The sequence below is a fragment of the Dreissena polymorpha genome, chromosome 10, assembly GCF_020536995.1.
Source record: "Dreissena polymorpha isolate Duluth1 chromosome 10, UMN_Dpol_1.0, whole genome shotgun sequence".
NCBI lineage: Eukaryota > Metazoa > Mollusca > Bivalvia > Myida > Dreissenidae > Dreissena > Dreissena polymorpha.
In genome coordinates this window covers 46,421,043-46,445,980 of record NC_068364.1, presented here as the reverse complement: position 1 = coordinate 46,445,980, position 24,938 = coordinate 46,421,043, and the positions used below count along the sequence as shown (strand labels likewise).

At 34.1% G+C, this 24,938-nt stretch overlaps 1 protein-coding gene across 3 annotated transcripts in view; it reads right to left on the bottom strand.

Moving 5' to 3' along the window:
• LOC127847456 (protocadherin Fat 4-like) overlaps window positions 1-24,539 on the bottom strand; it is a 303,771-nt gene extending 279,232 nt beyond the window's left edge. Inside the window, exons 1-5 of one of the 3 annotated variants that reach the window (XR_008033974.1) lie at window positions 24,409-24,539; window positions 16,534-16,819; window positions 14,986-15,113; window positions 14,385-14,453; window positions 13,386-13,767 (exon numbers count right to left, since the gene is read on the bottom strand). Coding sequence is in view for 2 of the 3 variants with exons in the window: in XM_052379381.1 (XP_052235341.1) it covers window positions 13,523-13,767; window positions 14,385-14,453; window positions 14,986-15,113; window positions 16,534-16,819; window positions 24,409-24,460 (780 nt within the window). In the remaining variant the exon portion in view is untranslated. Of the gene's footprint in view, window positions 1-13,025; window positions 13,768-14,384; window positions 14,454-14,985; window positions 15,114-16,533; window positions 16,820-24,408 lie in introns of those variants that run through there. The other 2 variants (XM_052379381.1, XM_052379380.1) reach the window with 2 other exon arrangements.
• Between the last annotated feature and the right edge of the window lie 399 nt (window positions 24,540-24,938).

Below are 24,938 nucleotides of genomic sequence, written 5' to 3'. Positions count from 1 at the left end.
AAATACTCTACACCTTCATTATTTTCGACTGTGTGCTAATGAATAAATTTAATGTGTGATCTGCATAACGCCTGCATAATATCATAAGACAAAACATGTGCATAGTTGTCTTTTTGTAAGATTTGTTTTATAGCGAAAACAATAATAACGTTTCATTTTTATGCCGATATAATTTGCATAGATATTTAATTAGTTGTAAATATATGGCATAACTAATGAATATAAAGAATCACTCGCTCGAATCATTTTTCAAAATAAGGTTATACAATTCAAGTGTCTTTGTTTCTTTGGCATTTAATGCTTAATGCATTTAATTTTGAATTAAATACTTAACGTGAAGCTGCTATTTCATAAAAAATATTTTTATTAATGAATGGCACGCTAAAGTTCCTAAGATATGTACCGCTTACGACGAGTACTTGTCAAACAAATTCAAACAAAATCCTCCCTTGATATATTTGTTTTAATTTAAATAGATCAAATAAAAGAAATTGCCAGTACCGATAAAAACAATCTAGAACATCCCAGTAAAGAGTCACCGAATATCGTATTTCTTCAACAAGTGGCAATACAAGTGCAATACATTTTAGGTTTTAATAAACTACTCAAACTTTAAGAACTTTCGCAAATATCACTGTTGATTTATTGACATGCAGTTTAACAATGCCAAGCATTTCTTAAGTAGCCGTACCCTACGGAGTTAGTCTTCGACTGTTGACTAAAGTAGATTAATAAGAACGCCGACTGCATATGACCGTGTGTATTTAAATCAATATTTGAAGACAAATGGATGGGGGATATCAAATCATCATCATCATCATCATCATCATCATCATCATCACCATCATCATCATCATCATCATCATCATCATCATCATCATCATCATCATCATCATCATCATCATCATCATCACCATTAACATCATAGTCATCAAATTGCTTTGACCATTCCAGGCTTACCACATTAAATATATCTGACAATTCCACTGACATTTCAAAACAGTCCCAAACGGGCAAACCTAACCAAACCAACTGGCCACAACCATTTATTAAAACCATGTTAGACTGTAACGAATTTTAGCTTCATGTTCTGTACGACTTTTGGCGAGTTTTCACTTGCCGTAAAGTGGATGAGCTGGTCGGTGAAGGACGACATTTGCTCGAGTTCTCTTCAACATTGACACAGCTCAGCCAATATATATATATTTATATATTCCTTATGTTAGTATATCAATCGCAGATTAAATACTTGACTTCGAGAATGATCGAGTGTAGACGATTCTGCACGAGTTTATAAGCATATGTCGTTCGCGATTTCCAGCCCCCCCCCCCAAAAAAAAAACAAAAACAAATGCACAGTAAAGTCGTGTTATGCCCTAGAATGCCAACAGAAAGCTAAATTCTACGGCACGTGAAGACATGCAGAAGAAGTGTATTCGAGAGTGCACGATTGTCAAAGAGACGTGCCCTCGCTACGTGTAAGATGGGCGTCGACAATTTTGAACGGTTTAAAATTATCGCCGCTTCTTGGCGAGTTCGAGCAACAGAAGAATACAACACTGCGACATAGAACGACGAGTGGGCAGATTCTCACGACACAATGCAAGTTATGGCGTGGTACATTGACTCCACATCACTATCATCAGAGATCCTTTCAGAAAAGCTCAACTAATCTGTAAAAATCGGTTGTCATTTACTTATAATACTAAGTTATTTGTTTTATTACAAATGACATTTGAGAGATATAATATTAAATGAACGGTCAGTATGCACGACGTTCCGCACATTACATTCAATAAGTATGTAAGTTTTCTAATGATCTAACTTAAATTCAAAATTAATTATTGATATTTAACTAAAATGTACTGATATTTGGTGCGTCGGATAAATGTTTATTTGTTGTATTCGTGCTTGAGCCATCATCTGTATAACAAACTATTACACTCACTTCAGATCAATGTAGCAAAGACTCCTAAACGGGCGTTTTGGGAACTCTGGTATAATTTGTGCATACTACAGCGAAGATTTGTATTATAATTTTTCGTCGAGAAACACATTGAATATTGTTCATATTGTGTTAACTGTAACTGTAACAAACAACTACACACTTTTCAGATCACCGGTACACAGACTCCTAAACGGGCGTATTTTGGGACTTTGTACATATTACAGCAAAGATTTGTGTTATAATTTTTTGACAAGAAACACATTTACTATTGTAGATATTGTGTTAACAGCCTAGTGTTATAAAAGAACAGTTTAAGTTGATAATTCCCTTAAGAGTTTTGTTAATGAAAAACATGGACAACAAAGTTGATGAATGTTTACAATTGCACTCCAAGATTCATTCAATTGAAGGAACTTTAACTGACTAAAATGTACGCTTTAAACTCCTGGAATAAAAATCAATTGACATTGAGGCGCGTAGCAGAAGGAACAATCTTATTTTTAGTGGTATCAGTGAACAATTAAATATAACACCGTGTCCTCAGATCCAGCGAGCGCACCGCCTAGGAAGATTCAACAGGGGCGCCACGCGAGGCATTATTGTTAACTTCCTAGACTACCAAAGCATAGTACACATACTTTCTGAAGCAAACCGGCTACGCAATTCATCCTTCAGCATCAACAGAGACTTTCCGAAGGAAATTACACAAGCACGTAAATCCCTTTGGCCCAAACTCAAACAAATCTGTGACCGCAATCCACGAAGCAAAGTCACGATGGTCTTCCCTGCAAAGGTTGTTATTGATGGCAAAGTGATTGAAGATGCTTTTCCCGACTGGAACCAAATACTCCAAGGAAACAGGACCCCAGTTAGTCCATCGACCTTAAGTATTAGGAAGTCCCAAGTACAGCGAGCGCCTGACATCATATATAAGGATGATAGTCCTTTGTTCCACAGCTCAGCATCTAGCACACTTGCGCCCAACACTGGAAACGCAATTATGCACAAGATTGTTGATCCTCCACCAGTGCGTAGTGCCAACCACGTCCCTAGAAGATCTCAATCAGTGTCTCCCAATCCTTCGAGGGCAGCAGTCCTCACACGCAGTCGCGCACCAATATCACCAAGAACTCCCCTCCATTCCCAGACGCCAACCTATAGTATCCAACGACCTTGGGATAATAAATCCAAAAAGGACACTCTGTCTCAATCCAGTAACATAAGCTCGGTACCAGCCACCAATATGAACATCACCAACGATGCCAACAGCCAATTCCGCTAGGCCAGTGGGGGGGGGGTAGACACACTACATGACCTGAAACAAAACAAGATACAATTAGGAGCATTAAATGTTAGTGGGTGAAAAAAACGCCTAAATTACCCAGAATTTATAGAACTTGTTAACAATTTTGACATTCTTTGCCGTTCAGAAACCCATACAGATACTTATGACATAATTGAGTTAAAGAATTATAAATTCCTAGCTAAACACAGAGAACAAGAGTATAAGCGAAAATCTGGAGGCATTGGTATTTTTGTTAAAGATACACTGACTCCCTTTGTTAATATCATACAATCAAATACTGAATACATACTATGGATCTCTATTTGTAAAACTATAACACAACTTGATGAAAATGTTTTAATAGGTGCTGTTTACGTTCCACCTGAAAACTCAAGATTTTTTAATGAGGATGATTTAACGGCCTTTGAAAATGAAATTTCCCAGAAATGCAATGACAATAAATATGTTCTCCTTGCAGGTGACTTTAACAGTAGAGTTGGAAACATGAAAGATTTTATTATCTCAGATCCACACTTAAATGACTTTTTTAATGTTTACGAAGATTTGCAGAGCCATCTTGACCAATACAAAACTCTCGAACAACTATCTATTCCACTTACGCGTACCACTATGGACCACAGAACCAATACTCATGGACTTAGACTAATCGATTTATGTAAAAATAATAATATCTTTATCCTTAATGGCAGACTTTCTTCAGAAAAAGCTCCTGACATCTTAACCTTTCGAAATAAATCAACCATTGACTATGTTATTGCCTCATCACAAAGCTTTCACTTTCTCACAAATTTTCAGATCACTGAAACAGACCCCCTTTTTTCAGATGGCCACTGCGTACTCAACTGGTCCATAGATATACCAGAAACAGACTCCCCAAACTTAACAAACTTAACTGACACATGCCCAACAAACATGAAGCAGAAACCAAAATGGAAACCTGAATTAGTTGATCAATTTGTTAATAGCATGAACCACGAAAAAATAAACGAAATTTTATCGCAAATGAATACATACACGCAATCACAGCAAACGGTAGAACACATCACTGGTGAACTCCAATTAATCTTCAACCAGGCCCACACTAGTACATACCCTGAAAACAATAAAACAAATCTATAAAAAAGGCCATGAAAACAATAAATCTTGGTTTGGTCCAAAATGCTCTAAAGCGCGCTCTGTTTATCACAACGCTAAAAATGAGTACACAAAAAATAAAAATCAAGACAACAAATTAAGAATGACTAATGCCAGCAAACAATATAAGCGTACAATGAATTACTACAAAGAAAAAAAACAAAACTTTGCAAACAAACTTCGCTCCATGAACGACAACAATCCTAAGCAATACTGGTCTTTTTTAAACAAACTTAAGCCCAAAACTAAGGTTAACAATACACCAACACTACAAGAGTTTTACAATCATTTCAAAGAAATTAACACAAACACCATCACTGACAACCGATTCAATGACACTTACTCACAATCCACAACCAACACAAGCCACGGGCTTGACAACCTTATAACTAACACAGAAATAGAAAAATGCATACAGAAACTCAAAAACTCAAAAACACCTAGCCCATTTGACAATATTCTTAATGAATTCATTAAGTCTACAAAACACATTCTAATGCCAGTTTATATTAAATTATTCAATTGTGTCCTGGAAACTGGCTTTATCCCACAAAGTTGGTTAAATGGTATTATTATCCCCATTTTCAAAAACAAAGGTGACCCAAAAGATCCAAACAACTACCGACCAATTAATATTCTCAGCTGCTTAGGAAAACTATTTACATCCATACTTAATGACAGGCTTACTTTATTCATAAATGAAAATAACAGCCTAGATGAAAATCAAGCGGGTTTCAGAAAAGGCTATTCATGCTCTGACCATATCTTCACTTTGCACTCACTAATAGAAATTCTGAAAAAGAGAAAACAAAAACTTTTCTGTGCCTTTATAGATTTTTCACAAGCTTTCGATAAAGTATGGCGCGTTGGCCTATGACATAAACTCCTCAAACATAATATTAATGGCAAATTTCTGCGACTGATTCAAACTATGCATAACAATATAAAATCAAGCATTTCTTCTAACAGTAACATATCCGAACCTTTCATCTCAGAAATAGGCGTCAGACAAGGAGAAAATTGATCACCGTTACTATTTTCACTTTTCTTAAATGATTTTACAAACAAACATGCATCTCAATGGCTCGATTGGCATAGAGTTAACAACTCCCCTGGACTTATCCCTGTGGCTTAAACTTCTTGTTCTTCTCTATGCTGACGACACTGTGATTTTATCATCCTCAAAAACCGATTTCCTAAACAGTCTAGACATCTTCTATAACTACTGTGATAACTGGCATCTAAAAGTAAATCTAAACAAAACTAAAATAGTAATATTCGGTGCTAGGCAATTACAGAACTTCAATTTTAAATTAGGTAACACTCCTATCGAGATCTCCGACCGTTATGACTATCTAGGCATAACTCTATCCAGCAATGGTTCCTTCCTTAATGCCAATAAACATCTTGCTGAACAAGCAAACAAAGCAATGCACCTTCTATATTCACGTGCAAACAACACAGACCTTCCCATTGACTTTACCCTTAAACTATTTGACCACACTGTATTACCAATCTTAATCTATGGCTCTGAGATATTTGGCTACGAAAACATAGAGATCCTCGAAAAAGTCCATAACAACTTTCTTAGAAAAATCACCAATGTAAGAAAATCAACCCCACTGGCCTTCTTATATGGAGAACTTGGCAGATATCCAATAGCAATTAACATTACATGTAAAATTATATCATTATGGAACAAACTCTTAACAGGCAAAGAAGAGGAAATATCTCACCAAATTTACAAATACATAATGGATCTACCAAACTCTAATTTCAAGTGGGCTGATAAAATTAAGGAGATTCTCATCTCAGTAGACTTAAATGACCTATAGGAAAACCAATTTTTAATAACACAAAAAATATACAAGTCAACACTTAGTTAAATCTAAACTACTAACCCAATTTCAACCCCAATGGCACACTCAACTACAACAATCACACAAAGGACAAATATATAAAAGTTACAAACAAACACCATCCTTTGAACACTACTTAATTAAACTCACCAAATCCGAATATACATACCTCTTTAAATTCAGAACAGCTAACCACTGGCTACCAGTTGAAACTGGACGATATGATGGAACCCCATTTGATCAAAGAACGTGTACACTTTGTAACTCTGGTCAAGTTGGCTCTGAACATCTCTACCTTTTAGACTGTTGTCTCTTTAACCCTGAAAGAGAACAATTCTTGGGGAATGAACTGCATGAAGCTACTCTTAACACATTTTTATCATCAGATTCAATACATATACTTAAAAACACATGCAAAGTTATACGCTTTATCTTTAGTAAATTCAAGAAATAAACTATAAGTATATTTTTTTACTATGACCAATGCCTCCAGCGTTAAAGTTTTATTTTATTTTTATTTATTTATTTTTTTTCTAATTGTTGCTGCTGCATCAAATAAGTGTCTGCTGTTTGTGTATCACAATGACTATTACAAATTAAATTGTACTGTCTGTATTGCTTTCAAATATGACAATATGTTGTAATGCCTGGGTATTACCTGTCCACCATCCCATAGAAGACCTATCAATTACCATAAATTCTGTGCTTGTCTTGTTTAACGACATTTTTGTATGATGTACTAGCCCTAATTAATTATTGAATATAACTTATACAATATATTGAAAATGACCGAGTACACTATCTCTTTAAGATGACGTGTCCAAACTACAAAGGCGGCCTAAATAATATGTACACATGTAGAGTAAAAGTCATGTCAGTGTAGTGAATGTAAATATATTATTGTAATTTACTGTGAACTATTATCCATAACTCTATACACATGTAAATGCATTTAATTGTAAATTGTTGTTGACTATTTGATTAAAAAAAATTGTATATAATGCACTTAGGACTTGTCAGTGATTCGAATGTAAATTTATTACTATTGCTTTATCTATGTAAATTACTATAGATCATTGTTCCTGTCCTATCACATGTTTATTTGCTATACCCTCTCAAACAAACCCTTTGTTGATACCAAAAATAATATTCATTCATAATAATTGAGCTTTACCCATTTATGACTAGTTGACTCTCGCACGCTTCTAAATTGGATCAATTTATTTCCAAAACTAGGAATGTCAAATATATTTATTTCTATAAAAAGAATATTTCATAAAGAAATTCCTTTTAAGCAAACAGCGCAGACCCAGATGAGACGCCGCATTATTCGGCGTCTCATCTGGGTCCACGCTGTTTAACGGTATTTGTATTTTTCCATTATCTGCTAGACCGTTAAGCAAAGCTGTAATGTAATTACCTTCTCAACTGCCATTCACGATTTCGACATTGTTAAATCACGCGTAACGAGACTGCCGAGATAACGCGAGATTAAGGGTTCGGGGGGGTTCTGCCAGTATTCGCTCTACAGTATACACACCTTACCTATCCGCTATATTGACTTTATAAATAAAATAAAAGCGATAAATTGCCGATTTGTAACTAATAATAGCAATCTTTATTTTTATTATAACGTTCAACGACCATCTGCTCGATATTAGTTCAGTACCATTGTAATTAACGGCGCCGTAATTAACTACTGACAAAAATAACATGATCATACCTTACTGTACGGTGTGCAGAAACCTGTCAGAAATTAAAACAACTCCAGACTCTTATAATTTGTGAGTGCAAGTTAATTTAAACACACCCACTTATTAACATTAAACCTTTTTTATATTAGCTCATTTTTCTAAATTTTCAGAAATAAAAACCAATTTGTATTTGCACATTTCAGTAAACCTAAGACTACTTTATTGTAAAATATGTTTGATTTGTAAATTGTATAATAAATTAATAATCTATATATTTTTATTAGTTCTGTTGCAAGCCTAATATAAGTTAAATATGTTTGATTTGTAAATTGTATAATAATCCATATATTTTTATAAGTTCTGTTGCAAGCCTAACTTGTTGTGTTTTTAAAATACATAAAAATCATATTGTTGACAACTATAATATTATTTAAGATCATTATTAGGCAAAAGTAAGTCCCCCAAATCAAATCAAATCAAATCATATTTATTTATTGTCGGTATGGTATACAAACATTATAACTTAAGCTATGAATAGCTTTTGACCGACAGCTTACCCCGGCCAGCTAAACCGGTAGAGTGCTGATCTCTGACTCGCTCATGGGTTGGTAAGTTTAAGCCTCAACTCGGGTTCATCTCTCAGAAATAATTACACCTTAGGCTACCCTGTCTGTAACCCAAATTGCAGTCGAGGGTCACCGATATACATGTATCAAATACAATGTATGTGCTTATGTTTACATTTCCTGATGATTCAACCACTGAGCAGGATAACTTAGTTAACCCCATATTATTAATGAAAAAAATTAAATATACTATTAGATGTATCAAACAGACAAACCAACTAGTACCTACTAGTACTTTCATAAGGAACATCATCCATTAACCATCTATACTTCCAGGTCTTTTTGCTCTGCTACATCAACAGGAATTAGCGTTGGGTTCATGTTTTCTGTGTTAATCATAGGGATTACAATTTATAATATTTCATCCCAACAACGAAATCTTTATAATGATAGTATTCATTTTACAGTCAGGTTTTATTTCTATTAGGTTAAAAACTAAATAGTTAATCAGTTTTTGAGATGAGTTTGTACCAAACACACACACACAAGCTCCTGTAAATTTTATACACACTTTAATGAGCAAGTAATTGGACTGTCACAGTTATTGCTTGTTAGAATGTCTCAGACTAACCAGGATATACAAGCAGTCTTCACTTTAGCATTTTTGAACAACTAGCCTTAATCTTTATGCATTAATAGAACAGATTTAAATACCCACTAGCCCGACTATATGAATCAAGAAATTTTAATAGCCCAAATTTAATACATTTCACTAGCCCCGGGCTGTTGGGCTAGGGGTTAGCGTCAAGACTGTAAAAGCAATAACAATTCTTCAAACATTGATACTTGTCTTGTTTCGAACAAATCTGCCATGACGGGTAGTTAAGGTTCATGTAGAGGCTTCATTTTGAAAAATGTGGGACCCCTAGCATTGAACTCAAATTTGACTAAAGGAAGAGTGCCACATTGAAAATGTATACATATATGCTTGAAAGGATGTTTTTCCTTCAAACTGCTACCAATTTTGTACATCAACGTATCATAACATCCACAAAATCAATCAAACTACAAAGCGATTTTAACACTAAAATATACATTATTTTCAAAAATCTAAATCATGTTTATTCCACGTATTTCGGCGGAAAATTATATAACTAGTGAATAATATCGACATTGACGAGGGCAAGTTACGCTTAAATAGTAAAAAAAGTTTACATATCTAAAAATATCAAAACTCGAACACATGTCATTTCATCACCATGGGGGCAGCCATTTTTAAATTAATAAAATAGAAAGAAACATGCTAAAAACTCACTCATCGCCTAATTGACATTCCAAACGGTTGACGATGACAAATGCATTGGGTTGTAATCTTTCCTTTGATGTTTGCAAACTGCACGATCAGACCTCATAAACACCCAAAAGAATAACTATGTAAGAAGCATTTCACCAATGTTTACAATCGTTGTCGAATCACTGTACTTATATTATTGCGCATAAAATAGTACGCTTACAGACTGACAGAAAGATCGATACATAACTCCGTTCAATTCATCACGGTATACAATGCTATCAATAATATATAATAATACATCGCTTTAACAATCTAAAAGTAGAAATAATTCTTTTAAACGGAGTTTTTAATAACGAAAGTGAAAACAACGGAAGTTGGATGGATATTCTGTAAGATGCACTTCGGCTCCAGAAAAACAAAACAAATAAACTAAAAAAGACGTGTGGGGGACAATTTTCAGCTGGAAAATATTTGCAATAGGGTAAGTGATGAAATCTCTGCGTGGTCATTTATGTTATTTAGTGCGATCTCTTGCTGATTAATGTTAATAGTTGTTTTACTAGTACCACACAATTGTCAAAATAAGTACATGTGTTTTCTCAGGTATGTGTATACACATACCCGGTTTTCTCACCACTGCACGTGGTTTCGACCGATTTGTTTTGCACGTTTTTCTACGGATCACAGCGATGGCCACGCTTTCAAAATGGGTAGAAGGAATCGAACTATAAAATCAATAGTTTTGCCAATTTCTTTATTTCTTTACAATTGTATATGTCGTTTGCAATGTATTTCAATTTGAGATGGTGTAAAATTTGCAATTTGGTTGAGAGGTAAATAACAAAAATGTTAAGCCTTTGAAATATAATTGTGACTCTTATTATCCACCGTACCTGGATTTTTAAAAAGTAGTTACGTTTTAGTTATTTTTAGAACTTTGTTAAGAATATTTATCCAAAAAAGGCAGTTGAATAAAAACTCATTTGTTGTTTTATGGCAATTATTTTCTGTGAAATGTTGCTAACTTGACCTTGTATATGTATATAGCTTTGTATTTATTCAACTTAAGGTAGTGCATATCCTTCCTAACTTTAGATTGAGATTTTGTAAATTAGTGTAAACATGTATTGGTTTTAAACCAAAATATGAATAAAGCACACAAATATTGAATGTCAAAAATATGTTTATGTTATTCTATCCGTCTTAAGCTTTAAAATGATATATAGTTTGACCATATTGTACCAAATTCAATGAAGAAAAACCAAAGAGAAGTTTTAATGAAATTTATCCCCCCCATGAACCTTAATGGGAATAGCCCAACAAACAACCAGTTAAGGATGACTGTGAAACTGCTGAAAGTTTCACCAATATGAATATTTAGCCAAATGGACATTTGACCAGGGACACTTTATTTAATTTGAAGTAAACGTTTTCTTAGCAGTGTTAATAGTCATGTCAACACATCACATGTTATGTGTTATATGTCAACTTAAACCACCATCCATTTTATTATATTTCTGAATGTGTAGGATATTTTTTAATGTAAGGGTATGAAGTAGACACACATCTGAGGTATCTTTATTTTATTTTTTTCAAAGAAGATAGTTATGTAACTGTGGTGATGTATAATATTAATTGCAAGAGTTAATAACATTCCAGGTGTAGAATTCTTGAGCTTCATGCAGAATGAGATACAGTATTCCAGTTTCTGACTTCTGTTGACACTGTGATGTTCCTGAAAAAAAAGGTTTCTATAAGTTATAACAATAAACCATTCAATAACATTTAAAGACAGCATAGTTATCTGTTTTAAAATAACTGTTCTTTTCAAAGAAAAGTATTTTACCAAAGGTAATCAAACTTCTAATTTGCCCAAACTAAACAAATAATATATTTTTCCATACCCCACCCGCTTTTGGCATGTTTCGTTTTTACCTACTTTAAACACAATAAAATCGAAATAAAGCATAAACATGCACTACAATTAAATCAAAGATACTAAGCTAATAACAAATTACAAAAAAAATCATACCATATAAGTTATATCTGCAAATTATTGGGAAATTATAATTGCATCAACACAGAACTCTGCAGTAGATGATCGAGTACCCCCCCCCCCGACCTCACTTAATCCACTCAGAGTTGTCTCCCTTAAAATAATGTCGAAAAGGTCAATTGTGCTGTGATCATGCCGACCTCGTGACTTTTTCGTGTGTGTGCTGGTGCACTCATGCGTGATCCACACTGGATGAACGATTGCTTGAGGATTCACAACAAGAGCCACATAGTTACGCAACCATTTATTATCCATGATTTGTATGCCTCGGTTTATTATCACCATTAAAGACGACGATATCAACGAGAAAATAACAATTAATCTCTGCTGCCTGTACGGCGTGTACATCGTGTGCAAAACTCATTCCCACACCGAACATATATTCGGCCACAAACCACTAATTATCGTAGATTTTTGTTTTTGTCACAATGTGTGTAAACTTCATTGTCACGTTACCGAATAAATAAATTATTAGTATTACTACTACCACCATTATAATTAAAACGATTATTTCCATTACAATCAATAAAAGAGTTAGCATTATTATTTAATCATAACCTTTTAGTGCTACTACTATCAACCTATGGTACCCCCAACCCCATCTCCATATCCCACTGATAATGTTTTTTTTTTGCAAAACTCTATTGTAATTATTACCGGAAGTTTATAATTAATTAAATAATCTTGCTTTGTTATATTGCCCTTATTGTATATTTTGTATACTTGGGTGAAATAAACGATTTGTTCTGTTCTGGTAAAAACGTGTTTGCTACTTCTTCGATGAAAAGCATTACCCACGTTTTATAATTGGTATGATTGCGATTGATGATCAGCCAAGAAAGAACTCATATTTGTTTTAATATAATCAATTGCCAAACCGTGAACGATACCCGTGGAAGGGATTCATAGCAAGACATGTAATTAACGATTTGTTTGTATTTCATTCTTAAATAACTGTGAATCGCGTAGAAGATAGGGTCAATAAAGCTTCTGAAAGATACAACAATTCTAATTGACGCTACTTTTGACTATTGATACCGTTTTTATTATGATTTACCAAAGGGAAAACTATGCACACATTTGTTTCGAAACACCTCCCTTATTTCGACTATAATATGATATTTCAAGGCGATTTTTAAGGATGAAATAAAGAAAGTAATAAAATTCATAACTTCAACACAAAGTTTTATTGTCATAACACATTAACTTCAAACCAAGCGCATGACGAAAGTCAAAGTTTAGACGGTAAGAGGCCGCCAAAGGTCACATCCCTAAAGACATTCATACTGGAACCCCTCACCGAATAAACGTATCACAGGTGTTAAAGATACAACATATACATAACATGCATAGGAATATAAAAACAACAATATAGGAAAACGAGGGGAATGAACGCGACAAAGCCAAAGTTAATGCCCGTTTCCAAAGGCCTTAAAAACTATAAACTATTAAAGTATATAACCCATAAACGTACACATGTTCTTTATTTTGATGTTAAACTATTTGCTTAACAAGGCGTTCTACACACCTGCTATAAATAATAAGATAACGTGCTTATACGTAAGAAAAAACATATGTGTGACCCATATCTGTATATAGTGTTCGTAAATGTCATATCACAGCTTTCAACGACAGTCAGCGTTCTCCCCTCTTCCAAGCGCCACCTTAAGCGGAAACGGCAATGACCATCGCAACCAAAGTGAGCCCCAGCGTCGCCGCCAATGCAGAGCAACCGCATGTGTCCACGGTGATCGAGACTGTGGTAGATCCAGGTTCAGAGGCTGATCCGGATTCCGTCGCCGACAGCACCACCGTGTATGTCGCGGTGGTTGCCTTAGCCAGCGTCTTTGCAGTTGCTACCTTGAGCACGCCGGTAGAAGTGTACTCAAAATCGGTGTTTGTGTTTCCGGCTGAAAAAAATAACTACAATATTACAACCGGCAAACACTGACTCAACTTCCCCACTACACCATTCACGACAACTATGATGCAGAATTATACTGAATACAGCTACATTAACATTCATAAGAGAGCTTTAATTTAGTACCTTAATCGCTTCTGAAGTGACGTATTCAAAACGTGAAGATTGAGGGAAGTATAAACAATTTGGGTTTTGGGATACAACACAGGAATTTGAAAGTGCCTACTGAAAATTATTATGCAGTGCGATTTTCCTTAATGTATTATTTTATCCAACCATGACCTTTAAAGATAAAAGCTAAAACGCTTATCGAGTTCTGTAGTTATGAAACCCAAACATGAAATCGATCGACGGACATACTATAAGCCTTTCAGTCAACTGCAGAACAAATGTTGTGCGAATTACTATGACCATAATTGAAATGTTTGTCACTATAAGAAACAAATCCTAAAATAAAATTACTGAGACTGTATATATATTATAAAAATTATTTATTATTTATAAATTATCAACAGGATGAGAAAAAACAACAACATATTACAAATAAAAGACTAAGAACATTTTGGGTATGCACGTTTTAAATCAAACAACTGAATTCAAATTTACATGTTATTCCGTAGGTCAAAGTTGTGCTGGCTGTATTGTCGCTCACGGTGTATGTCCCAACGGTCGTGCCTGAAAACAATAAGATAATGACTTAGTAAGTTACTTAGAACAGCTGTTGATTACACATGCAAAAATAAATAAAGTGAAACTGCAGCTGCTGCATCAGAAAATAAACCTTATTATCGCGGGTGGTCCCTTATGTATGGCAAGATAAACAGTTTCCGATTCCAAAAATCCCACAGAATGATGTATTGGGTATTTTGTAGTATTTTTTCTAAGCACGATGGTAATCAGAATCTGATGTGTGCCATAATAAATCACCATTCTATGAAATAAGCAACATGCTAAGGCGTATCATCTGATTTCGATAATCTTTAAATGAAATAGTTGCATCTAATATTATAGTCACATTCATTGAAAAGCTTTTGCCCACTTGACTGGAAATAATAATAAATAAAAAATATATATTAAACCATTTTTAGTGCAAAAAAATAATAGAAAGTGCATAGCTGCGATTGAACAAATTGTGCATATTGTACGGCACTAGATATTCCCTAAGGAAAGCTAATACAAGATTGTGCAAATTGTTTAAAGTTCCTACCTGCGGTCGCTCCGTCAGCCATGCAAACGGCGTACGTGGTCTGTCCGAACTCGAGAACGTTTTTGATGCTGACCGTCAGAGTTGCGGTCCCTGTACTTGCGGCGGCGGTTTGGCCGGTTTCCACTGCACTGTAAAATAAAAACAAACTATTATTCTATCATGACTATGTTTGAGCTTAGTACATGTTATTACGATCAGCGGTGGCTTGAATCAATCGATTGTAAAACTTAGATAAATAACTTTCTTACTATAACAGCAGATCAAACAAATGCATAAAGATAATTATCATTTCCTGGAAATCATCACTTTTGAAAAATACGTGACTTCAAACATAAAATGTTTTAACTTGTTTATATGCCGTAATATTTATGAATATTTCTATCATCACAAATACATTTTATTACGCTGCTCGTTTAAACATACACGTGATATACTGGTATACGTTAATAACAAGTACGAATTGTACTGAGAGAATTTGTATTTCTTACGTTCTATGCAAAGGGGCAAATACGTAAATACACAACCATCTATAGTTAATACAAAGTCGAGTTTTAACGTTATATAAGCTTATGTGACTATAGGTAGAAACAAAATAGAAGAGCCCCAAAGGCAACAATGCACCTTTTTCCGTTCAATCCGGTTTTCTCAAAAGACAAAAATCTACGTCGTGGTAATAAAAAAACGTGATTGTGTGTTTACAAAACGTCTTTGTCACAATATATGACAGGACATTTCGTATCGTATAACCTTGAAAATATAACTTTCAGGAACAATGCAACTGAACACAATCACAATCTAACTCTACTTAAAATTGAAATGCTTTCGTCCGTCAATTTTTCCATCAATCAAATTTCCAATACTTCAGATTATTTGTCTGCAAAAGTGTATTATGTTAGGCAGCTGAAGCTTTCGACCGCAAACACGCATTTTGCTACGGTCAGTAGTCTACGAACGTTTACGTTATATACGTTCTTTCGATTATCGGACCATGTTTATATATACATTTGTTCTATTTATAATTCTTATTTCTTCCTTTATAAACACAACTATTTTTATCTCCACTACAAAAACACGACGTTCATTTCTTGGTGATATGCGAAATAGAATTCTTTATTGAACCTATCATTCGAATTGATTATCAGGTTTAAAACAAACTTGAGTTTAACCGAGTAAAAGGAAACACAACTTTTTAAAACTGTGCAATTGCCTCTCCTATAATATGTTAAATATATATTTTACATTACATCACTGGTATTTGGACTGAAACATTATTTTGCGATGATGTTTTTATTCATTGCAAACTTGTTTAACAGCATTACCTTTTCTATGAAAAAGAAGTTCAGACCATTATGGGCATTATCGGATTATCGCATATTGATATGCAGCAACTTATCATTAACCTTTAAATACAAAGTATGAGTGATATTCCTTATGTTACCATAATTTTGTTTCGTCAAGTCTTACGTTATAACAAGGTTGCAATATGACGTTTTTTTGTTATGACAAAGGAAGATAACTGTATATGAAAATGGTCTTTAAAAGTCTTACGTTATCTGTAAGATGTAGGAAGGCGTAGTTTCATAGTTGAGACTCTTGCCTGTAGCCAGCTTGACGGCACCAGCTGAATCGATCTCAAACAAACTTTCGGTATTACCGGAAGCTATGGTGTACACAATTGCGCCAGTATTGGTTTTCGTGGCGACTGCAGAGAAAAGTGTTGTACCTGCGATCGAATTTTCAGGGACCTTGGAGTTGACAGTACCAGAGATACTTTTGGTAGTTGTTCCGGACGCCACAGTAAACGGCGTTTCTGTCCAGGCAGTGATCTGGGCGTCTGCAAGAACAATCAAGCATTTAACGGTGTTTGTGATCTTTAAAAAAAATAACAGTATAAATAGACTAGACTTACCTCAGGTCTCGTGTTCACTGATTTCATTAGATAATTGCTAAACTTGTATTAAAGGACACCACAGTATCGTGAAATTGTTCATTTAAGGAAGTCGCAGAATGTTTTTTGGTTAAATTGGAACAACGCAAAGTGCATTATCAGCCGTTGTTATGATAATGCCATGTTGACAGCATAATTTCAATTGACAGACTCAGTTCTTTTATGTTGAATTATGTTTTACAACATGTTCATTAAGTAAGGTTAAATATAAAAATGTTACTTTATTTTACAATTTATATTTTATTTGTTTAGTATTCACCAAAACAATTTATGGAATGGTGTCTATCGATATTATTTTAATATATCCACTGATAAAACGCTGATTTTCAATTTATACGAACGGTAACCACCAAAAGTCACGTACGCAGTTTCCAGGACGCTAATCAAAACAAATGTTGTGACAACTATTGTCTAACAATCATTAGATTGCATAATTTAGGTTTTAACGTAGTGGTTACTTTGAGTGACATCACCGTAATAATTCCCTGAACCAATCAAACGTTCGCATACACTAGCTGTTTTAAACACAGTTTCTCAATTACTGATGCAATTTACCTGCTTAATAGAAATACATTTATTATTTTTCAAATTACAGGTTTGTTAAATCAAGGCATAGTTTAGCAAAGATCCCTCGTGAGGTAGAAGTTATTTGCTAAAACGATTGGATGTTTAAAAACTCAAGGGGCGGGTCCTTTTTCCACTGATTAAATTTGAGTCACTCGTATTATTGACTTCGAACGAACTTGAAGTAATACATTAACTCAAATGAAACAAGTTGTGATAGCTACAATCAACTTGTGTTTATTTTTTTTAAAGCCGTTCTGCAATTAACTCCTCACACGTGTACTGATTGATTCTAATTGACGAACACTTAAAAAAGAAAGTCTAAAAGGTCGCGTATAAGGATTTTCTTGTTCAAAATAAGAGTGATGTGTAAGATTCGGCTCAACAAAATAAAAGACATTGAAAGTGATCAATTTCTTAAGATAATTTAATAAAACAACTCAAAATGTGTATTGAACGTAATTTCAACCAATTCCATTTTAAGCGAAGAAACCCAGTTATGCAAATATGATAATGCATAACAAGTTGCCGTACCTTATTGCAATTTTATATTTTTAAATCAACCCCCTTTGCAATAAACTCATCACATATGTAAACTAGAAATGGCGCGGCAGAGGCCGACGCGTATCCCCACGCTGAATATTTGACCTAGGTGTGCCCCAGGGTTGGTAATGGGGCCATGCATAGCTGAGATTGACCGTATTGTCATAAGAGAAGTTCATCATCAATTAGAAGTGAATTGGTGTAGAAATGAAGAAGTTATAGTAAAAGGCAATTTTGGGTGGGTGTGACATATGTGGGCAGGGCCCCCCAGGGTTGGTAATTGTGCCATGCATAGTTGAGATTGACCGTATTGTCATAAGAGAAGTTCAGTATCAATTTGAAGTGAATCGGTGTAGAAATGAAGAAATTATAGTAAAAGGCAATTTTGGGCGGGTGTGGTCTATGTGGGCGGGGCCCCAGGGTTGGTAATGGGGCCATGCATAGTTGAGATTGACCGTATTGTCATAAGAGAGGTTCAGTATCAATTTGAAGTGAATCGGTGTAGAAATGAAGAAGTTATAGTAAAAGGCAATTTTGGGTGGGTGTGACATATGTGGGCAGGGCGCCCCAGGGTTGGTAATTGTGCCATGCATAGTTGAGATTGACCGTATTGTCATAAGAGAAGTTCAGTATCAATTTGAAGTGAATCGGTGTAGAAATGAAGAAATTATAGTAAAAGGCAATTTTGGGCGGGTGTGGTCTATGTGGGCGGGGCCCCAGGGTTGGTAATGGGGCCATGCATAGTTGAGATTGACCGTATTGTCATAAGAGAGGTTCAGTATCAATTTGAAGTGAATCGGTGTAGAAATGAAGAAATTATAGTAAAAGGCAATTTTGGGTGGGTGTGGTCTATGTGGGCGGGGCGCCCCAGGGTTGGTAATGGGGCCATGCATAGTTGAGATTGACTGTATTGTCATAAGAGAAGTTCAATATCAATTTGAAGTGAATCGGTGTAGAAATGAAGAAATTATAGTAAAGGCAATTTTGGGTGGGTGTGGTCTATGTGGGCGGGGCCCCAGGGTTGGTAATGGGGCCATGCATAGTTGAGATTGACCGTATTGTCATAAGAGAGGTTCAGTATCAATTTGAAGTGAATCGGTGTAGAAATGAAGAAATTATAGTAAAAGGCAATTTTGGGTGGGTGTGGTCTATGTGGGCGGGGCGCCCCAGGGTTGGTAATGGGGCCATGCATAGTTGAGATTGACTGTATTGTCATAAGAGAAGTTCAGTATCAATTTGAAGTGAATCCGTGTAGAAATGAAAAAATTATAGTAAATGGAAATTTTTGGTGGGTGTGGCCTATGTGGGCGGGGCGCCCCAGGGTTGGGAATGGGGCCATGCATGGTTGAGATTGACCGTATTGTCATAAGAGAGGTCCAGTATCAATTTGAAGTGAATCCGTGTAGAAATGAAAAAATTATAGTAAATGGAATTTTTTGGTGGGTGTGGCCTATGTGGGCGGGCGCCCCAGGGTTGGGATTGGGGCCATGCATAGTTGAGATTGACCCTAATGTCATAACAAAAGTTCAGTATCAATTTGAAGTGAATCCGTGTAGAAATGAAAAAATTATAGTAAATGGAAATTTTTGGTGGGTGTGGCCTATGTGGGTGGGGCGCCCCAGGGTTGGGAATGGGGCCATGCATGGTTGAGATTGACCGTATTGTCATAAGAGAGGTCCAGTATCAATTTGAAGTGAATCGGTGTAGAAATAAAGAAGTAAATGTAAAATAACCTAAAAAAATGAGTGATAATTTCTGACGCGGCCCCACCCCAACCGCTATAAGTTTTGACCCAGGGGTCAGATCAAAATTCCAAATAGTGCAGGGTCGCACATATGCTCATAGCTACCATGTGTGTAAGTTTCAAGGTTCTAGTGCTTTTAGTGTAGGAGGAGATAGTGACCAGGACGGACAGACAGACAGACGGACGGACGGACAGACGGACGGACGGCGGAGATAACCACAATATCCCCACCTTTTTTTCAAAAAGCGTGGGGATAATAATGGTTTGCAAATGATTTGACACTTTGAAAAATAGTCTCAAAAGTCGTGTGTAAAGATTGATTTTCAAAATAAGACAGATGCGTCAGATTCGACTACAAAAATGACATCAATTTCCTCAGTAAACGTGATACAGCAACTCCGAATGTATAAAGTAATTATTTTCAACACTTGTTAAGTTTAGTGAAGAAAACCCAGATATGCAATAATTGTATTGCGAAACGGCTTGCCGTTTTTTAATAAAATTTATATATTTAAAACAACCCGTTTGCAATACACTTTAAAAAAAAGTCACCTTACGTGTACCTATTGATTTGTAAACTTGATTTAAAACGCCGAAATGAAAGTTTCAAATGTCGTATTGTCTTTATTAAATAACACAGAAGTGTTATTTTCTTCCACACAAAAAAGCATTTTAAATAATTTATTTCATGATTAAATGTAAAACAAAACAATACTCAATGTATATAAACAATGATTTTAACATATACAATGTATAAAACGAATGGTTTAACCAATTTTGCACACACAAAAACGTGTTACAGTGCATTATTGCAATGCGACTGTTTTATACAACCCGTTTTGCATTAAACCTTTTTGAAATAAACGCATCATACATGTATTTTGATTACTTTTTTTTTAAACTGTGAAAACGATATGTCGAATATCGTATTTAAGGGTTCATTTTTTCCAAATAAGAAATAAATAAACGTTTCGACCAAAAAAAATTAAAGAAAGTTCAATTGATCAACTTCAAAATTAAATATGAAAAAAGCAGAATGTTAATATATAAATTGATTTCAACCAATATGGGAATTAAAGTGATATTAAGCGCATCTTACAGTAATATGCTATGTTTATAGGTGTCTATAGCAACCGTTGTTTATATTTGGTGTGTTCACTTCATATTATATTTGTTGATGCAGCAGTAACATACTTACACAATATCCCGGAAAGAGAAAAATAATGCATTTGAATATCAACCGTTCTTTCGTTTAGACAACTGACTACAGAAATTAGTTGATGTACGATGTGAATCTAAATTTAGTTTTAGTGCAGATTCTTTCATTCGACACGCGAACGATAACTCCGATCCTAATAAAAAGACAGTTCCGATCGGTTTAGAGGACTGTACAGTCATATAAAATATTGAATATAATATATATTTTTATAAACAACTGGAAGCAAGATGAGTTGCAGATAATTGGCCAGTTACCACATTTAACTACCTCTATTTACTTGTTAATTCTGTTCAGCTCAATTCAACAGTGAACAATGCGCATAATATCACTTTAAGTATTCCCATAAATGAAATAATGTAATTGCCAAACGGGTGGTAGCGACTTATTGAATGTGAAATTTGTATAACAACCCGATTGCGATAAACTCGTCACACATGCATTTATTAATTCTAGTGAATTGGAAACGTAAATAAGAAAGTGTCAAATATTTCAATCTTTTGATCGGTATTTGGCATTTCTTAATACGTGTACATGTTAAATGGCTTGTCATAAGCTTGTATTCTAAAACATAATACAGATTACATGCCCCTTTACCATATTAAAATACCCTCTTATGAAGTACATTCTGCAAAAGGTTAACCAATTCTTGAATGAGTGAGTTGTCAGAAAGTTCGGATACCCAGTATTTTATATCAGGCCTTGTGAGAGTCTTAATCTGCCTCCTATTCTAAGTGTCAATTATGCCCCATTTAAGGCAGTCACAGCGTTTTTTTTATCTTTATTTGAGACGCAATTAACACGAAGTTGGTGGAAGATGGTTAAGCGCCTTGCGTACTTTTAAAAAAGAAGAAATTTGATTATTTGAAATTCGCGATGTTAATTGGAGAAGCTGAAAATCGATGAGTTTTAGATTTGGAATGTTACACAACAAAATAAAACCTATCAAAGAGACGTAAGAAGGAGATATTTATACATGTATGAATATCATTGTCTCCACCCACGAAAGAAACAAGCCCAAAAGATAGATATGATTATGTGATGTGTTTTTTTCAACAAACGTACTTATAACAAATAAATAAATAAACTATAAAAAATAGAAATAAGAAAAAGAACTGCCAGTGGATTTTGAACTTGACGAGTTTTGCAGGCTTTCAAGTAACAGAAAACTAAGAAGGCTATATCGTTTGTATCGGTAAATAAATTAACATAGACGAAACAAACATTAAGGCATGCCGATTACCGATCAAAAGATCGATATTTAAAACTGTCTTTTAATGAATCCAATCCATTTGAATTAAAAAATGCATGTGTAATTACTTTTTTATCAAATTTATTCATTGCAAAACGAATGGGTTGTTACAAAAAAAAACTCATTGCATTATGACACGCCAATCCGGTTTGCAAGAAATTATTACATTTTTGTTTTGTCCTCTATTAAGCCCGTAATTACTTTATATCGTTTTCTTTGAAAATTATGTGCTGTTTAAACATATTTACATTATTGATTTGATATTTTTTATTTCCTTTTACTTTTTGGTCGAAATTCACACTTTTTTCGTATTTAAAAATTTCCTTATAGACGACATTTGAAACTTCCTAGATACCGTTTTGAAAATTAATTTATATCTGTTAGTATATTAATGATAATTGTATCGCAAAACGCGTTTTATTGAACAAAATCACATTGTTATTACACTGCAATCTTTTTTAAAATAAAATGGTTGCATTTTTTCTTCATCATTTCATAACATTTGTTGAAAAAATGTTCTTAGTACATATTGTGTTGTTTCATCGTATTTTCTCTTGAAATTAATAACTTTTATGTATCCTATTATTTTGGTAAATTTTACAATACAGTCATAACCTTTAGAAAACGAAAATCCGTAAATGCGACATTTGAAATTTTCTCTTCACAGTTTCCAATAAAAAATAAGTCAATTAGTAAATGGGTTAATAATTTATTGCGGAACGGGTTATTGCAAAATGGATTGCTATAAAATATAAATTCCATATAAGACACTAAAATTCATTTTTCAATAGAATCATCGCTTTTCTGTTGTTGTTTTTTTTCACTTCAGTATAAAATTTATTGAAATCACTTCCTACACACTTTCCGTGTTGTATTATCAAATGTGTTCTTTATAATCACCACTATCTTTGTCTTCTATTCTTGTGTCGTAGCTTATACCCTTTTTTATACGTAATATGAATAAACTTCCGTTATTTTAAACAAAAAATTCCTTATACACATCATTTGAGACTTTCTTTTCAAAGCTTCCAACTATTAAGAATCCTTTGACAGTTTACTGTTATTGTGTAATAAACTTAGAATAAACATTTGATGATTGATGTATTTGTTTACAATTTTACAATTGTTTACAAATATATTTTTTAATTTTAACTACGTATGTAAACATTACTGTGTGGTTCCCACGAATCGAGAACCACAAAAGCGGAGCCTTTTTAAAATCTCTTAATCTAATTAGAATTAATAATTCACCCTTCAACAAAAACAACTCGGGTCGCGGTTATTTCTTTGGGTCGGTTCGAAACAGGAAACTTTCATAATGTTATTATCATTATTATTATTATTATTATAATAATAATAATAATAATAATAATAATTATTATTATTATTATTATTATTATTATTATTTTTATTATGATTATTATTATAATAATAATTATTATTATTATTATTATTATTATTATTATTAATATTATTATTATTATTATATTGCAATTAATAACTACAGTATAACAGACCTAATTTTCAAGTTTTATGAAATAACTCCCATGTTGTTTTACACGTTTCTATAATTTTAACATGTCGTCTAGAACGCCAGTGAGACACGCGCATATCGCGGATTACAATTAAATGCTCGAATATGCAATTCACGGGTTAAGGGATAGAGATCATTGAAGTAAACATTTATAGGATCTGTGAACTAGTTTAAAAGCTTAGAAATCAGGCTAAAATCATCATATTTAAATATAACAAAACTGTGAGGGAAAAAATAATATTAACCTTTATGTTCTTCCGTTATTTGGGAATTTGCGCTCATGAAGACTCGACTGTATGCAATTATTAAGACCTAATTCCATCTCCGAAATATGGCATCTTCTCCAAAGTTAAATTCTGCTTGCTTTACAGTTTGAAGTTCGGTAAATATATAGTTAAATTACATGTTGATATGTATGCAGTATTATTTGGTATAACACATTTTAGTTATTTGATTTATTTTCAATATATTTATTATCAAACTTATTATTTTATAAATAGCATTTTTTATCAGCTTTTTAATGCTGTGCACATGTATTTACAGGTAATGTTTTCAAGTAGACGTACGTGTTCCGAATTAAAATATAATAACTTTTTTCTTTAATATTAGAATATCTATGTACCTGCATGGTGGAACAGGTAAGCCACAGCGAGTATTCCAATAAATCCTTTCATTGTAGGTTTCAAGTAAATCCTTTCGTCGCTGAAACGAACTGCGTTTGAAGCATAATACTGCTGGACATTTATAGCAATGGTCAGTAACGGGAATCACGTGCAACTGTTACTAGGAAGAAACAACAAAATTCACGTTTCGAAAACAACATTTAAAAAAAACCTCCTCTTTTTGGAAAAAGGCGTTCATTTTACCCTGATTGATCGTTCCAAACACGTCGAACCGACCAATAAGAACATTGGTTTCATTTGATGGACGTCGTGTTTCTTTTTGATTGGTCATAGAGTTCGTGAAATTTGTCAGCGTTCCATAACATTTCAGAAGCCCTCGCTGAATGGTTAAACCGTCGTGAAATTGGCAAACTGAACCTCGGAGAGTAATATTGAACTATGATATACCGCAGTCAATTCTTTACCTCGTCACTTGCTGCTCGGATTAACACTCGACAAGATGTGCAAAACGGAGCTTAAATTACAATAT